General features: G+C 45.2%; 2 protein-coding genes, 1 long non-coding RNA gene, 1 other non-coding gene and 1 pseudogene across 4 annotated transcripts; 1 reads left to right on the forward strand and 4 right to left on the reverse strand.

Annotated features, from left to right (window-relative positions):
* Nucleotides 1-2,775: 2,775 nt before the first annotated feature.
* LOC130536821 (uncharacterized) lies at nt 2,776-4,087 on the reverse strand. The gene is made up of 2 exons (XR_008953478.1): nt 3,970-4,087; nt 2,776-3,039 (listed from the first exon to the last, which is right to left on the reverse strand). It is a non-coding gene; the product is annotated as an uncharacterized LOC130536821 (long non-coding RNA).
* trnag-gcc (transfer RNA glycine (anticodon GCC)) lies at nt 3,464-3,533 on the reverse strand. Its single transcript has one exon. It is a non-coding gene; the product is annotated as a tRNA-Gly (tRNA).
* Nucleotides 4,088-7,742: 3,655 nt separating the features above from the next.
* LOC130536599 (uncharacterized protein K02A2.6-like) lies at nt 7,743-9,997 on the reverse strand (annotated as a pseudogene).
* A 3,525-nt stretch (nt 9,998-13,522) lies between these two features.
* On the forward strand, nt 13,523-14,499 carry LOC130536933 (uncharacterized). The gene is made up of 2 exons (XM_057053248.1): nt 13,523-14,031; nt 14,175-14,499. Exons 1-2 carry the CDS (start codon nt 13,523-13,525, stop codon nt 14,290-14,292), a joined length of 627 nt encoding a protein of 208 aa, XP_056909228.1. The 3' UTR covers nt 14,293-14,499.
* Nucleotides 14,423-17,404, reverse strand: LOC130536927 (piggyBac transposable element-derived protein 4-like). Its single transcript, XM_057053236.1, has 3 exons — nt 16,938-17,404; nt 15,616-16,801; nt 14,423-15,507 (listed from the first exon to the last, which is right to left on the reverse strand). The coding sequence occupies exons 2-3, from the start codon at nt 16,442-16,444 to the stop codon at nt 14,540-14,542; spliced, it is 1,797 nt and encodes a 598-aa protein (XP_056909216.1). The 5' UTR covers nt 16,445-16,801; nt 16,938-17,404; the 3' UTR covers nt 14,423-14,539.
* Between the last annotated feature and the right edge of the window lie 303 nt (nt 17,405-17,707).

Genomic DNA, 17,707 nt, shown 5'->3' on the forward strand with positions numbered 1-17,707 from the left:
TGGTCAATTTTGTCCTAAATTAGCAAGGAACATGTTATAATTGGTCCTAAATTATAATGTATCTGTCATGCTACAATATACTCATATCTTGTCAAGCTAGTTTGAATGAATTGTTCATATTTTATATTCAAGTAACCGACTTACTTGTCGTGGCACTGAAATCTTGGCATTATTACTATAATTATCAGTAGTTGTATTAGTAGTGGTAGTATTACATCAAATGTGTTTTGGTTTCCAATGTCTTTGAGAGGGGATACTGTCCTCCTGCCCCCCCCCCCCCCCAAAACATTTCTCTCACACACACACACACCATCACTTTCCACCTGACCTCCTGAACTCCTGAATCGACAACCAAAAACCGATCTTACACTTTCACACCTACATGATAATTGCATGTGTGCACACTCACAAACGCATGCACACACAGAGCTTTACACATGGTACCACACTTCATCTTTTTCTGGCGTAAGATTCCTTTGCATTTATCAGGTGTGATTTGAAAAATGGGTGGAACTGTTTTATCAGTGTCTAATAAAAATGAGAAAATTAATAGACATTTTTCCTTTATGTCAGTCACATGCAGAAGCAATTCGCCTTTTTCCCTGGGAAACTTGAGGTTGTGTTCCGCAAGGCCTCTTGGGTTCTCCTCCAGGAGTCGATCACTGCCACCGGCCAGCGCCTCATCTCTCCTGCCAACCACCCCCACCTGTCCCTACAACGGACAATGATCTGGACTGACGGCAGCTTCTCCCTGACGGCAGACACGTCTGGCCGATGAGTGAGCATGAGGGACGTTTCGTGATGGAGCGTTTTTCCCTCTTGAGGTTGTGTCAGCAAGGGGCCTCTTGGGTTTCTCCTCCAGGATGAAGCCAAACGGGTGAGTTCCACTCCTCAGGACAAGTCTGCGGCCATGAGGAGGACCTCGTACGCAGAACGCTTTGGCCGTCATCCGACAAAGAGGGGGATCCCTCAGATAAGATGGAGGTGCTGGGAGACTATGTCCTGCAGTTTGGTAAATATAAAGGGAAGTCATTCTGATGGCTTTTGCAGAATGACGTAGGATACACCGTGTATCAAGAACGAAACAGAATGAGGAAGCAGCAGGTCTCTGTATGGCTGACAGCCACAGTAAGGACAGCCTCCAGTCATTTGTGAGTTATGCCCTCGGTTTCCAAGAAATCCAGGCTCTTCTCACTTATGAGGCCGGAAGAGGGGATGGAGTGACTGCCTCGTCTGAAGACGACCAGCTGGTTGGATTTGGTGCCTGAGCCAAGAGCACGTGGAAGGAGATCTGGGACAGCAGAGGTGATGGCTATGCTGATTTTGTCATAGACAAGCACTGCGTTCCAGGTACACGACTGTTCAGGTCGCAGCAGAACCTGCTGAAGAGGCAGCAGCCCACCACATCTTCCACACCTGCTGAGCATCCCATGAAGGCCCCAGCTGAGCCCCAGGGTATGCTAATTCCTTCATGTGCCGTGATGTGTGACAAGTTCAACTTTGGGAAAAGGTTTTTTTCTTTTCTACTAATAACCTGTAGCCGGTATTTTTGTCTTTAACACAGCCATGGAGGAGGACGTAGAGATGGAAAGGGAGATGCTGAGCATCCATAACTCTGATCTGCAAGTCCAGAGCTGTAAATACACCGTTACCACATTTATTTCATGTCAGACAAAGTCCATGCCGTATCTAATTTCTATTGTTTTTCTTTTCATCTCTGTGCAGATGCTATGCCAGTAGCAGCAGCCGCCCTGCCCACGCCTCTGACGCAGGACTCCATTGGAAAAAATTGTGCAGGGCATTCTAGAGATGCAGCAGCTCCGACCAGAGCAGAAGATGAGACAGACGAAAACCTGTCTCGCCTGTGGACAGCCCAAGTCTCGGTATGGGACGGATGGATCTTCCATCCACTTTTTCTATCAGCAGGGTCCTGTTCGCTACTTCTACTGCTCAAGGAAGGTGCATCAGACTTATGCTGCTGAGGGACTCTCTGACCCCAGAATGCCCTTTGAACAATTTGCCATGTCAGTTTTTCCAGAGGGAGTTGGAGGCCACCAAAAAGCGTGTGGATGAAAAAGCTCAGAGACAGACTCGGCTCTCAGCCACCTGATCGCCTCTGCAGGTTCTGCCATTTGACTCTAAAACAAGGACCAAACAGCCCACATATACAGTACATACAGGGTTCCCTGGAGTGGCAGGTAAACACATTTACTGCCCATCCAAAGTCTATTCTCTATATCGGGACAAGGGGATGGCCCGAGAGATGACTTGGAAAGAGTTTGTGGCCACTACTTTCTTTGAGGCAGAGAGACGAAGATGGAGGAAAGGACAAAATGAACTACATGCCAGGAATGCATGTTGCACTGTACATAGTTATGAAATGTAATGTTGCACTATTGTACATGGTTTTGAGATTTAATGTTTTATGAGTGTTTAAATAAAATTGAATTTCCCACTTTGGTCCATACTGTTAACATTTCTGTCTTCGCAAAAGCCAACTAAAGGCGGCAGAGTCCTGAATTGAAAACAATATCTAAAGAGCTCAAGTATAATACTAACAACACTAATATTCCATCTGTCTATCCTCAACTGAGTCTGTTCCCCACCCATCTCATCAGATTATTTACTGCCCATCCAAAGTCTATTCTCTATATCAGGACAAGGGGATAGCCTGAGAGATGACTTGGAAAGAGTTTGTGGCCACTCCTTTCTTTGAGGCAGAGAGACGAAGATGTGGATGGAGGAAAGGACAAAATGAACTACATGCCAGGAATGCATGTTGCACTACTGTACATAGTTTGAGATTTAATGTTGCACTCCACTGAGAAAAACAAAACTAGCATTCCCACTAGTGTTGCAGTTACATTGGCTGGTTCTACAGAACACTGTCTTTGATGCTCTGATGAACGGTTAGGCAGCTTCTCCAGCCATCGAGGGTTGTCAGCAAATCAGGTCTTTCGACAGGCCTTGCAGCAGAGTCACGAGAAAAAGATGAAATACTGTCCACTGTGCCAACAATTACTCAAGGTCTTCACACACCTGCAGAAACAACCAGAGGATGAGGACATCGTTGGAGACATGGCAGATTGTAGTTGACTATAGAATAATGTAAAATAACATCTTATGTATGCACAGTAACTTTGGTAAAGACGTGTTTTGTCATGGAAATTAACATGAACTCCTAATGTCATTCTCATGAATGAATCAGAAATTTAAACTGGACATTAAAACACAAACGTTGTTAACCTTCGTAAGCGAGAGAGAGAGAGAGAGAAGCAGTGTCGCTGAGCCCAAACGGGGAAAAGGCGCCTTTTAGCGGCCTAAAATATATTACATCCGTAGTGGTTTAGCACTACCATCGAGAATGAATGGGGAAGAATTGCGCCCCCAACCCGAAAAAAGCTATAGAGGGTTCTCACATGATCAAATTCAAAACAAACATAAGAATAAAATAAAAACAATTTGCATTGGCCGGGAATCGAACCGGGCCTCCCGCGTGGCAGGCGAGAATTCTACCACTGAACCACCAATGCATAAATAGGCCAAAAAAACTGACATTTTTAAAGAAACTTTCCTTAATACTTAACCAAACTTAACTTAATTCTAAACTATAAACGAGGATAAAAGCGTTCCAAACAATGGCGTCTCTTGAATGACTATACTGCCATCTAGTGGTCAAATACAGGTATTTACACGCATAAATTAACACGCACTTCACGTGGTAATTAACGATATAAAGCTTGGACAGAAATCGTCACACACTTGACAGCTTAAATACGACCACAATAACGTCGTCTGACACTAAATAAAGGGTATAATCCTCAGAACAATCATCGCAATGCAACCACCCAATTAACAAACAGAAACCCAACTACCAAACCCAACAACATAAAGCAATAGCCACTAACCAAACTATAAACACGACACAGTCAGGAAAATGTCTTAAAATTCGTCTGTGATAAACAATACCGTCCGAACTTCAACTGGGCCGTCTCTTCAGGCGATGAAGACAACTGGCTCCGCTCTGACGCGCTCCCAATTAACGCTGACCAGTGTGGCGCGCTCAGCGCCCCTCACTGCGCATGCGCTCATGCTCTGACCCTTGTTTTCCTTGCTGTGACCTGGTATTGCTGTATTGCCTCCATTCCCTTGTGCAAGCTGACAACTATTTATCAACCCTCTTTCCCAATAAAACACCAATTTCTGGCATAAAGAATAATAACTAACGCTGTATGCTTGTGCAGATTGTGAATTGAGGAAAAAATATTTACATATTACATATTTTTCTTTATTTAATAAGAAGTCTACTGTAGCTTTAGGAAGGCTTAAGTACTGCGGAAAACATGTACTACAGGTCAGAAAGCTCCCGTTTGGCTTTGATGATATTTTGAGAGTTCCGTCCGAGTGTGCCTTTTTTTTTAAAGACCCTAACAGTTAATGTTGTGTTCATCCAACAGTTATTGTACACATCAGTGGATTAGGAGAGATTAGGAGAATCAACAGATCATAGTACAATGACGCTGGGGGTGGGGTGGAGCGGGGGTCGTCGTACCCCACTATGGACACAAGAGGACGCTGAAGTCATCGACATATGTCAACCTTGGACAGAAACCTTGGACATTTCGTTACCGGCCCCTATTTACACACTGCAAGTTCTGGGTCTGCGCAAGTATTTATGGACCGGAACAGTAAGACAACGACTGCATGTCATACGCACGACTTCTGTTTTAAGTCGGTCAGTACTTTTGTAAAACGACCCTTCTTGCTAATGTGAACATTGCTCGTTGAGCAGCGCTTGGAAATAGTCAAGTTTCGGTTCAGCGAAATCTTGTTCCGAATAATCTTCAAAATCATGTTCTCAAAAAGCAGCAGTACCTTTGACATACTGTATATCCTTTTGTTTGTATTAAATTTGAATCAGTTCTCACGAAGAGCGTTTACCGTAGTGCACCCACCAAAGGCACACAGCAGATTTTGGAACTCTATACACACCATGTTATAAGGCGCACCGTCAATTTTTGAGAAAATCTCAGTGTTTTAGGTGCGCCTTATAGTCGTGAAAATACGGTGGAAAATTGACCATAAAGCCCTTAACTTGATTTATTTTCAATCACCTGAAGCCTTAATTACAATAGGCTGCAAAATGAACTGTATGACAAAAACTAATGATTATCATTATTGGCAGATCTGTAAGCATCCTGGTCGTCCTCTGATGGAATTTCCTCCTTTAGTGGTGCACCAGGACAGGTGGTTGTGGTGGAGGTGATGGCAGAGCAGAGAGTATTCTCCAGCTGGAGGAGGGTGTTGCCGCAGGAGCTTTGTCTGAATCAGGAGGGGGTTTCAGCAGTGAGGATGGAGGCACAAGAGCAGAAGGCTCATCCCTCATGTGCATTCTGTGTTTGTCCCAGTCCAGAGGGACCGGACGGCAGCCTGGTTCTCTGTACTCCAGCCCAAACCATATTCATATGACCTGAAATCACGGGGCTGGTCTTCCTTCCTCAGGTACTGTGTTAAAGTAAAAGTCAGAATTAGCTGACCCATCCACTGCACTTCTGAGGGATTTTGGGTGACCAGGCAGCATCTCCTTTTAGCTGAAGACAAACATTTATGTCTTTAATGCCACATTTGTCCAAGTTGAGTGAGTCAACTGAGCATCAAAACATATATTTGACCCTGATTACCTTACCTTCATCACAGGCAGTCTTAAGACATCTCAGTCCACTGTCCTCAATGGGCTGATGTGGCTTCAATTGGGCTGCCCGTGCCTCTTTTGAGGCCTTCAGAATGCACTGCTGCCTATCCTGTGGCACAGTTGTGAATACACAGCGATGGCATCAATGGGTCCATTGCAGAAGGTTATCTGAAAAAAACAACCAAAGCAAAGTGTCATGTGCAAGCAAACAACTAACCAGAGATTACTACTGCCACCAAGCAAGACACTTCCCAGGTACTTGCACTTTCTGCCCACATCTGGCTGCCCTCACCTTTCTTGGCTGTATTGTCCCCCCCACTTCCCACGTGACTAGGCTGTATTGTCCTCCCACTTCCCACCTTTCTCGGCTGTATTGTCCCTGCACACTCATGGACATTCTTTTGTTTGTAATACTCAATAGGCATGTAGGTCACAACAGTGAACGTAAACATTTAATTCGGAAACAAAGAAGGCAAACAAGCAATTCGAGCATGGAGGCACCTCAATAACACAATGTCTGTAGATGCGATTAGCGACATTATCCCGCTAGCGGAAAGTTGTTTTTTCACGGCAAAAGTTAGCTTTCGAGCACATTTACAGGTACGATTGCAAAGATATGCTTCCGAGCACGCAAATATGAAAAGCACTGTAGGAAAGATGGACTGATTTACCTCAATTCAAATTTTCGCAGGTCGATTCCAGACGCACTTACGCGCGGCCCTCTTATTGGGCTCGGATGATCGGGGGCCCGCCTTCCGCCTTCGGGACCAATCGGAAGGCTTCCCCGTCTACACCTCGCTTCGTAGGTGTAGACACCGGACCAATCGCGAGCCAGGACCGCCCCCAGTCTACAGTCTACATTGCACTCCGCTCCGTGGGAGATTTGCCGCTGAGTGTGTGTTTAAATAAAATTGAATTTCCCACTTTGGTCCATACTGTTGTCAACATTTCTGTCTTCGCAAAAGCCAACTAAAGGCGGCAGAGTCCTGAATTGAAAACAATATCTAAAGAGCTCAAGTATAATACTAACAACACTAATATTCCATCTGTCTATCCCCAACTGAATTTGTTCCCCACCTATCTCATCAGATTATTTGCAGCAGAATAAGGGGATAACGTAGCATTTCCCTGTTCATATCTGCTACTTGCAATTTAGAATTTGTCACTAAAACTATGCTATGATACAAACTACAGTTTAATAGACTGCTGTGCTCCTAAAAAGAGCAGCAAGCATTTGTGGCTCATTAAACTCACAGAAACTGCGATGCTCTTTAAAGATTTTTATTATCGTGAATTTTTCAAACACATATCTTCGATTTGATAATGCCCAAAGCTGGATTCGAACTCTCTCTCTGAGGTCTTCGGGAAGCTTCGATCTGATTGGCTGGTTCTCCGTTACAACTATTCTCGACTGACCCGAACCAGGCCCCGGTTCGATTCCCGGCCAATGCAAATTGTTTTTATCTTATTCTTATGTTTTTTTTAATTTGATACTGTGAGAACACTCTATAGCTTTTTTCGGGTTGGGGGGCGCAATTCTTCCCCATTCATTCTCGATGGTAGTGCTAAACCACTACGGATGTAATATATTTTAGGCCGCTAAAGCGATGATCTTTAAAGATTTTTATTATCGTGAATTTTTCAAACACATATCTTCGATTTGATAATGCCCAAAGCTGGATTCGAACTCTCTCTCTGAGGTCTTCGGGAAGCTTCGATCTGATTGGCTGGTTCTCCGTTACAACTATTCTCGACTGGTCCGTACCCGCGCCTCTAGAGTTTTTTTTTTTAGCTAAACGGCCCTAAACCGTTTCCCATTCATTTTCAATGGTAGTGCTAAACCACTACGGACGCAATATATTTCCGGCCGCCATCATCCCGTGGCGCTGTTCTGCCGTTTATGAATATGAAGAGCGGCTCCTCTCCGGAAAGTTCATTCTTTGGTAAACTTCGCTGAAGGTAAGTTTGGGCTTGATTTCCTACTGTAGTAACTTGCAGGAGGCTCTTCTTACTGAAGAATTTATTTTATTTCAGGAACTCGAACAGGTAGCATTAATTTCGGTCAGCACACAGGTATAACTCACTTCCGCTCAAGTTTCTTCTACACAAGAAATTTCCCGAACAGTAAACAACACGTTGTCCCACCTAGTGGCCTGGAAGGCATTTAACATCAATAAACAGGTTTAGCACACCCTTCCCCCCTTAAGTGTTTTCTACACCTTCAATAGAACATTATGAACTTTTTTTTTTCTTAATCCAATTTAAAGTCCTTCAAGTAACTGGGCAACTTGATTTCCCTTCTTGAATGTCGCCTCAGTGGAGTTGGGGTTGTGACAGTTCTTTGTTCTGTCTCAGAACTTCCTACAGCTTCAGTAGTTGCAGGCTCCTCCAACTTCTCCTCACTGAGTACCACCTCCTCAGCTTCCAGCCAGGCTTCACTTCCTTGATCCGTCTGACTGAGTGTCATAGAGGCCGTCTGTGGAAGGTTGTTGCGTTCTTCTGGTCTCCGGTGGTGTGTGTGAATCTGATCCACATGTCTCCTCACCACTCTCCCATCACCTAGCATCACTTTGTATGACACTGGTCCTGTCACTGACTCAATGAGTCCTGGGATCCACTTTGGTCCGAAACTGAAGTTCTGGATCAGCACTGAGTCTCCTGTTTTGAACCAGCGTTCCTTCGCCTTTTTGTTGTGATCTTTTGTCTGTTGTTCTTGTTTTTTCATCACTTTTCTGCTTAGATTTGGGTGAATCGAGTCCAGGGTGCAACGAAGCTTCCTCCCAAGAAGTAGCTCTGCAGGTGATAACCCAGTAGTGGTGTGAGGAGTCACTCTGTAGCTAAATAATACTCTGGCTACTTTAGCTGTCAGTGTTCCCTCGGGGCATTTTTTCATCATTCTCTTGAAAGTTTGTACAGCCCTCTCTGCTAACCCATTACTGGCAGCATGATAGGGTGCAGAGGTCACATGACGAATACCATTTTTTTTCAAAAATTCTTTGAATTCTATACTGGTGAAACAAGTGCCATTATCAGACACTATCAATTCCGGCAGTCCATGGTTACTAAAGCTGGCACGCAGGCACTCAATTGTGGTGGTTGATGTTGCAGAGTTCACGGGATACACATCCATCCATTTGGAATGTGCATCAATGAGCACAAAAAACATCTTCTCCATAAACGGTCCAGCATAATCCACATGAATGCGGCTCCAGGGTTTGTCTGGCCAGTCCCACGGGTGTAATGGGGCAGGTGCAGGGACGTTGCGGTATTCTAGACAGGTCATGCAGCTCTTAACAGTATCCTCCACCTCTTTGTCCAGCTTTGGCCACCACACATAACTCCTCGCCAATGCTTTCATTCGGGACACTCCTGGGTGGCACTGATGAAGCTGTCTCATGACATTTTCCTGTCCTGCTTTGGCACAACCACCCTTGAACCCCATAGCACACATCCATCTTTGATGCTGAGTTCATATTTTCTCACCTCATAGGGGCCAAACTCCTCCCTTTTTTCTTTTGATGACCAGCCGTTTTGTACCATCTCCCGCACTCTTGAAAGTACTGGATCTGCGTCTGTCCATGCTTTCACTTGGTCAGCTGTCACCAGTGTGATATCAGAGCTCTCCAACATGAGAACCCTCTCTTCCCGCTCCTCCTCTGTTACCTCTGGTAAAGGAAGGCGACTTAAGGCATCTGCATTACAGTGATACCTTCCTTCTTTATACACTATTGTGTATTCGTAGGCTCTCAAGGTTACCGCCCACCTCTGTATTCTGGGTGAAGCCATTTGTGGCACAGCTCGCATCTCACTGAAGAGTCCCAACAAAGGCTTGTGATCTGTCACAATAGTGAATTTCCTTCCATAAATGTACTTGTGGAATCTCTTTATTCCAAACATCACAGCTAGTCCTTCCTTGTCCAGCTGGGAATATTTTTTTTCTGCTGGGTTTAGTGTTCTTGAGGTGAATCCAATGGGTCTCTCGGTTCCGTCCGGCATAAAATGCGACAACACAGCACCTACTCCATAAGGTGATGCGTCACATGACAATACAAGGTCCTTTTCTGGGTCATAGTGCACAAGAACCTCGGCAGACTGCATCAATTCCTTCACATCTTTGCACGCCGTCTCAATGGCCTGCGCCAACTTCAGCGCCTTGTCGAAGGTCAAATCCGGCTCCGAAAGCAGTCTGCGCTGTATACGATCATCCACGATGCCACAAACCAGCCTATCCCGGATAATTTCCGACAGCTTGTCCCCGTAGTTGCAGTCTTGAGCCAGTTTCCTCAGCACAGCAACAAACTCCATAACTGTCTCCCCCTGCTTCCTGTATCTGGAGTTAAACTTACAACGTTGCACAATCTCGCTCGGTTTTGGGTTGAAATGATCCTTCAACAACTTCACCAGTTCATCAAAAGTCTTGTCACCGGTTTGGCGGGGCTGACTAAGTTCCTCATGAGACTGTAAGTCTGACTGCCCACTGCACTCAGCAAAATATCTTTACGTCTACCTGCATCGTCGATCCCATTAGCTCTGAAAAAATGGTGGAGTACTTCACAATATTCTTCCCACTTCTGGGATTGACCCTCAAAAGGAGCGGTGCTTCCAATCATAGCCGCCATGTTCTTTTTCCAACAGCCACCGAGTCCGGTCTGCAAGGTTTACTTAGCCACTCAGCAGCCGCTTTCATTCCTCTGTATCCATCCGAGGCATCTGTGGTGACTTTATCCTCGTCGCCATTTATGTAGTAACTTGCAGGAGGCTTCTTCTTACTGAAGAATTTATTTTATTTCAGGAACTCGAACAGGTAGCATTAATTTCGGTCAGCACACAGGTATAACTCACTTCCGCTCAAGTTTCTTCTACACAAGAAATTTCCCGAACAGTAAACAACACGTTGTCCCACCTAGTGGCCTGGAAGGCATTTAACATCAATAAACAGGTTTACCACACCTACTAAATTAATGAGGAAACTTTTCGTAATTGTGCATAGGCTGTGGTCAATTTTGTCCTAAATTAGCAAGGAACATGTTATTGGCCCTAAACTTCAGGTTGTGTTCCGCAAGGGGCCTCTTGGGTTTCTCCTCCAGGAGCCATCTGATGAAGCCAAACGGGTGGGTTCCACCCCTCAGGACAAGTCTGCGGCCATGAGGGAGGACCTCGTATGGCAGAACGCTTTGGCCGTCATCCGACAAAGAGGGGGGATCCCTCAGATAAGATGGAGGTGCTGGGAGACTATGTCCTGCAGTTTGGTAAATATAAAGGGAAGTCATTCTGATGGCTTTTGCAGAATGACATAGGATACACTGTGTATCTTATCATGAACGTGCAGAATGAGGAGGCAGCAGGTCTCTGTATGGCTGAAAGCCACAGTAAGGACAGCCTCCAGTCATTTGTGAGTTATGCCCTCAGTTTCCAAGAAATCCAGGCTCTTCTCACTTATGAGGCCGGAAGAGGGGATGGAGTGACTGCCTCTTCTGAAGACGACCAGCTGGTTGGATTTGGTGCCCGAGCCAAGAGCACGTGGAAGGAGATCTGGGACAGCAGAGGTGATGGCTATGCCCATTTTGTCATAGGCAAGTGCTGCGTTCCAGGTACACGAATGTTTAGGTTGCAGCAGAACCTGCTGAAGAGGCAGCAGTCCACCACATCTTCCACACCTGCTGAGCATCCCATGAAGGCCCAAGCTAATTCCTTCATGTGACAAGTTCAACTTGGTTTTTTTTTCTACTAACCTGTAGCCGGTATTTTTGTCTTTAACACAGCCATGGAGGAGGACGTAGAGATGGAAAGGGAGATGCTGAGCATCCATAACTCTGAGTCCAGAGCTGTAAATACACCGTTACCACATTTATTTCATGTCAGACAAACAAAGTCCATGCCGTATCTGATTTCTATTGTTTTTCTTTTCATCTCTGTGCAGATGCTATGCCAGTAGCAGCAGCCGCCATGCCGAGAGTGCCACCAGGAGCAAAGACAGGTTTCTGAAAAATAGGTTTCAGAGCTGGAGTTCCGTTCCTTTCCATGAAGAATTCCTCTCCAAATCTGAAACTTATCTTAATATTTTTGTGTTCTTGATGTTCCGGCCGAGTTCCTTTAATATTACTCTTCATATGTTGGTGTGATAATAACCGTCGTGAGGACTATGAATTGATCCGTGCAATGATGAACTGATGTTGACTACGAGGAGGGTAAGTGTTTGTTTTTGTTCTCTTTGCATGCTTCGTTGAAAAACAGTTTCGATGCACAGGGTACTAACACGCGAATGCATGTTTGTTGACCGAGTCACAATGCTCCTCCTGCTCGGCCTCGAGAGCGGTGATTAACATTGTCATTTCAATTGGTGTGAATGAGACGATTATACTGTTTTAATTTTAATTATGTAAAATTCTAAAAAGCAGGAGGAGTAACGATAAGGCTGCTTGAATTTCTACTAATAACGGAGTCTTCACAACTCATTGAATCGGAACTGACTAAACTAATGTTGTCTTTTTAGTTCCATCTGCCACACGCTCCAAACCCCCACCTGGAGATACCGCTGATCTACAGGCATCACTAGTTGATGGTAAAAACATTGTAATTCTGTTCATCCAATCAAGTGTTCTGCTAACTGCAGCTGCATTAAATAAAGTAATTTCATTTTTGAAAATTACTGTACCTGCGGCTGTTCCAGCTTCACCAGGTGTGAAGAGGAAGAGACCTGTGCCCCTCCCTCCACAGCTGGCCTTCCTGGTGACAGAGACAGAGGGTCTCACAAAGGTAGAGGAGCCCCACTCAACTTCAGGTATGTTTCCTTTTTTTTTTATTAGGGCTGATGAACAACCTGATACCTCTGTAATGTACAGCTGACTGTTCTTTACATGTTGTCATCAGGTTAAGTGACTGTAATTTCTTAATAGCAAGTCTGCACTTGTTTTCAGGACCTGACTCTTGCACGGCACAGACCTCTGACGGCAGAGTGCCTCCTTTGACGGACTCTACCGAAGACGAAAAGAGTGGTATGTTAAACCATGTAAACTTTCCCCATTCCGTGGGGTGTTGAACAATAATAAAGTGTCCCAGGGTAATTAAAATTGACACGATTCTTTGTCACTGACATGAAAAAAATCTGACGCGTAAGCTCTGGAATGAAACCAAGTGTCCGAGGCACGTGTTTGTTTCCTTGTATTGTGTGTTTATATCATGTGAGGGCGGGGGCACTGAAATTGTCTATTCAGTAATAATAACGTTATGTTGTTCAACTGTCTTCTTTACTTTATCCTAGTTCCCATAGCTCCTGTTCCCATGCCTGTCCCTGACCACGACATGAGCAAGTGGATCTGCTCACAACATCAAAAGCTGTGGATGAGGACGGAGCTTCAACAACTTGGGTTGTGGCCTGGGTCCCGACCAGTGCATAACCCTGGGAACGCAATTTCTCTTTGGCGTCTTCCTCCTCAGCCGGAGCTACTGGACATGGTGGCTGAGCTCCCGTCTCCCAACTTTTTTCAGCTCCATCCATTTTTCATTTGGAAGCCAGAGAGCCACATCATGGTCAGGTTGAGGAACAATTACATCCTGCCGTGCCTCCATAGCTGTCCTCGTCCTCAGGTGGTCTCTGCAGGCGTGGGAAGACCTCGAGTGATCGTCAGCGTCCGTGGGCAGTATTTTATCTTTTCCTCGCGACTCTGCTGCAAGGCCTGTCGCAGGAACTGGTTCGCTGACAACCCTCGATGGGTGGAGAAGCTGCCCGTGCGCTTTACTAACCTTTTCCCTGCATTCCTGACTTACAAGAAGGCTGTGTGCAAGTCGGTAATGGATGAACTGTGGCGTTCTGGCAAGTCACCAACTGATATGGCGAACCAGGTGAATGAGCTCATGCACCTCAAGTATGAACGAGCTCACCTGGCATATCTGCACGCTGTACAGAACGTCAGGGATGCCGAGGCTGGGGCGTACGGACAGAGAACCATCGGCCAGTACGTGAGGATGGAAGATCGGCCACGTGCTTTCGGGTCATACGAGGACCAAGAAGGTTGGGGTGGGGTGTCTGTGTCCGGATTCTACCTGACTGACTGCCTGCTGGATGAGTTCAAGCATCAACAGCCGTCTTTGACCAAGCTCCTCCAGGGCACGTTCGGGCAGGTTTTCAGGTCGGACCACACGAGGAAGATGGCAAGGAAGGTGACACTGGCATCTGGAGCCATGTCCAGTTTCGCAGTGATGAATGAGAACTGGCTCATTGTGTCCTGGGTGATGGTTCAGGCTGAGACAGAAAGGTCCCTGCATCCGATGTACCAAGGAATGGCCCAGAGGTACAGCGACGCTGGGGTGGAAAAGGCAGGCTACCACTGGATGGACAGGTGAGATCAGCGATCTTGTTTGTTTGCCGTCATTCAAACTGAAAAATGCTCTCTGCAAGTCATTTTCTTTGAAGAAATTTTATATTTAATGTTACAATTCTTCCTTTAGAGCTCATATTTCTATGTCTCTGCCTCGCATTTAGGGATTGCTGCGCTCCATTTAACACCCTCCAGTTGTCCTCATGTTCTGTATACACCCGTTGTCGTCGGGGTCAAAATGACCAGTCTTCACTAAACCCTCAATATAAGCAGCTTAATTGAATTTTAAACACCAAATTTCATCTTGCTTGAAGAAACAACTTGTCATTCACCACAAAATGTGTTAATACCTGAGTTTTCCCTCTTCACTTGTATTTCTATAGCTTAAGAAAAGGAAAAAATGTGCAAAAAGCAGTTTTGAATGCATTTTTAATCATCCCAATGACTCAGTTTCTGTCTCTTTTTTTTCAGTGAACAATTTAAGACAATGTACAATACAAAAATATGAAAAATAACATAACCCATTCAATTATTTAGCACATGTAGGGCAGTATGGAAGTGTACAGCTTCTGCAGATATATTTTTTACACTTGCAGCACACAGTATATGTTTTACAGTCCTTCTTTTGAGGGCAAAACTGACATCTCTTCCTCTTACTTGGCCTAGCTGGGGAAGTGGCTGTGGTAGCTGGATCCTCAGGTTGATCAGGAGCTCCTGCATTCTGAATAGCCTTTACAACTGCTGCTGAGGCTTCTGTGCGGGGGATTTGCTTCCTTCTTTCAATGAGTGGAGTTACAAGTGCCTTTCCTAGCTGCTCCAGGAACAACCTCCTCTTGTTATACTTACGAGACATCCAGTTTGGGTTGGTCTCTCTCCAAATCACGAAGGCATTGTAGGAGGAAACATCGATGATGTTGTGGAAGATGACCAGGGGCCAGTGGGCAGTCATCCTTCTGCAGCTGTATGCTCCAATCACCTTATCTAGGTTGTCCACACCTCCTTTGTTGCGGTTGTAGTCCAGGATGATGACTGGCTTCCTGTCCCCACGATCGCTAATGACACCGTCTCTGTGCAGTGTGCTCAGAAGAACTACATTCTTGTTTTTCTTTGGGAGGTAGGAAACTAGAGTGGTGGTGGGCGTGAAGGCAAACTTTGATGAGAGGACCTCTCTCTCTTTTGATGCAAGCAGTGCAGGTGGGAGCTCAGGCTTGTTCTTTCGAACTGTACCAACCATGGTGATCTTCCTCTTCAGGAGCTGCTGTCCGAGTTCATAAGAGGTGAAGAAATTATCACATGTCACATTGTGACCCCTCAGTCCCTCTGTCACATCAAGCACAACTCGCATTCCCTGCTTCTTCTCTGGGCTTCCACTGGTCGGCTTCCCGGTATAGATTTGCATTTTCCAAGCATAGCTTGATTTGGCATCGCAAGCCACCCATGACTTGATCCCATATTTTGCTGGCTTGCTGGGCATATACTGCCGGAAAGGACAACGACCTTTGGACAGAAGACATTAGCATCAGTGATTAGTATCAGTGTCACAGAAAACAGTCAAAGAAATCAATAGTAAAAATCACTTTTATTAGAAATATGAAAATAGTTTACCTCTAAATGGAACCAGTTGCTCATCCACTGTTACGTCAGGCCCTGGATTGTAGAGATAGGGCAGCCGCTCCACCCACTTGTCCCAGACATCTCTTATGGCTGCAAGTTTGTCTGTCACACGTCTTGCTGGTCTTGACTCACGGTCATCAAATCGTAGCAGTCTTGAGTAGGTGTGAAAGAGTTTGAGTGGCATTGTGGCTCGGAAAATTGGTCTTCCATTCTCTGCGTCCCATAGACTAGCTGCAGCCTCACCTCGGGACCTGTATACACCTGCTAAGATTAGCAGCCCTAAGTAGGCATGCAGGTCAGTCTCATCCATCTTTGTCCAGCTGTCTCCATATTTGCGAAAACCGTGCAGATTTGTCATCTCCAGAATTATTTTTTCTATTGCTGGTGTGATAAAAAGGTAGAATGAAGAGACAATGTCCCGGGCATGAGAGACAGCATACCTTGTGGGTCCTGGGGTCATCTTTATGACCCCATGCCTGCCGTGTTGGTCATATTCTGTTGAGGACCATATTATTTTGCCATTTTTTGAAAGGAAAGCCTCTCTTTCAGCTTCAGAGTTTTCTTCTTCTTCTGAAGACGATTCATCATGCTCTGGGTTGTATTCCTCCCCATCTTCTTCTTCTGATAAATCCTCCACTTCCTCTTCTGAATCAGAGCTGTCTTGTTGGACATCTGTAAAAATCAGCTCTAGAGCCTCTTCAGCATTGTAACGTGCACTCATGGTCGTAGCAGTTAGGGATTGCTGCACTCCATTTAAGATCCTGGACTGCGTCCCTGGTGAACATCTGTGCTGGGATGCCTGGAAGACCACCCCTTCCATTGTTGCAGAAGCCACCTCTGGACCGCTCACCAACACCTGCGCCTCACGGGCACATTACAACAGCAGCATCGTTGTGAAGCTAGACTTGTTTCACTGTATAAGGCGCTTTGGATGAGAGTGCACCTCTGAGCACCATCCTCTGTTCAGCCTTTTCTGCCAGCTCCTTTCTGCCGCCTTCTCTGTGGTTGATCAGGAAGACCTGAAGAGGCTCCGTGATGCCTACGAGTTCTGCGGAATCCGTCCAGCCAACCCCACCAAACGGCACTGTAGTGTTGTAGGAAACACGCAGCTAAACCGCCAGTAAAGAACCAGGGAGATGTATTTTGCAGAAATTTCCTTTACTGGAAGCGGTGAAAACTGTGAAGCACATTACATATGCTTTCAGAACAAGTCAGATGTTCGTACAGTACATTGCATTAATCTATAAACATTTTCGCATATAATCACGAAATATTGCATAAATCATACAGGTAAGTATATAACATAAACTTACGGCGTTGCCTTGTTAACAGCTCAACGTCGATGGCAAAGTTTACAATGGATTTGGATCCGATAGTCCATGCTAAATCAGCTCAGCCTCTGTTTAGTAAGGATGGGCAGATCGATCCCGTGGTATCGATATATCGATACTCACAAGCTACTCATTTGGTATCGATGTTCTTTTATAAATATCGATACTAACTTAAAAAAAAATTGGGGTGTATGCATCACTTTCCGCCGTTTTAGATTAGTTACTTAAATTAATATGTGCCAAGACACCCCTATACCTGGCGGCGTACTGAGCTGGCCCATGTCACGTGACAGGAGATAGGGAATGAGCATCAACGTGCAACATAGCCTGCGCCGAGCCGACACAGTCAGCAAAAGGCAGAGCCGGAGGAAATAATCAGCCAGAGACGCAATCGTGTTAAAGCAGAAAATGTGAATATGATACTATTTCTGAAAAGCAATCTGAGACTTCAGTAAAGTGTGATTACATACCTCAAGTGCACTAAAGGTGTGATGGTGTCAGACATTGTTGTAATTATTTTTTTATGGAACAACTGTCTTATGCAGGTTTAAAGGATAAGGAAATCCTACTAATCAATTGACCATAATAAATTGTATATAAATGGTCTGTATTTGTCTTAAATGTAATAATATTTTGACTGACAAAAATTGCCAGTAAGAAATGAACGGTATCGGGATCGATATCGATGAAAATACAAGAAAAAGTATCGGTATCGTATCGAATCCCAAAAGTGTGGTATCGCCCATCCTTAC

The sequence above is a fragment of the Takifugu flavidus genome, chromosome 13 (assembly GCF_003711565.1).
Source record: "Takifugu flavidus isolate HTHZ2018 chromosome 13, ASM371156v2, whole genome shotgun sequence".
Taxonomy (NCBI): domain Eukaryota; kingdom Metazoa; phylum Chordata; class Actinopteri; order Tetraodontiformes; family Tetraodontidae; genus Takifugu; species Takifugu flavidus.

Coding starts and splice junctions, on each gene's coding strand:
- LOC130536933 (XM_057053248.1), top strand. CDS start 13,523: ATGGCGAACCAGGTGAATGAGCTCATGCACCTCAAGTATGAACGAGCT. Junction 14,032..14,174: donor GGCTACCACTGGATGGACAG/GTGAGATCAGCG, acceptor CCTCGCATTTAG/GGATTGCTGCGCTCCATTTA.
- LOC130536927 (XM_057053236.1), bottom strand. CDS start 16,444: ATGGAAGGGGTGGTCTTCCAGGCATCCCAGCACAGATGTTCACCAGGG. Junction 15,508..15,615: donor GCAACTGGTTCCATTTAGAG/GTAAACTATTTT, acceptor TTCTGTCCAAAG/GTCGTTGTCCTTTCCGGCAG.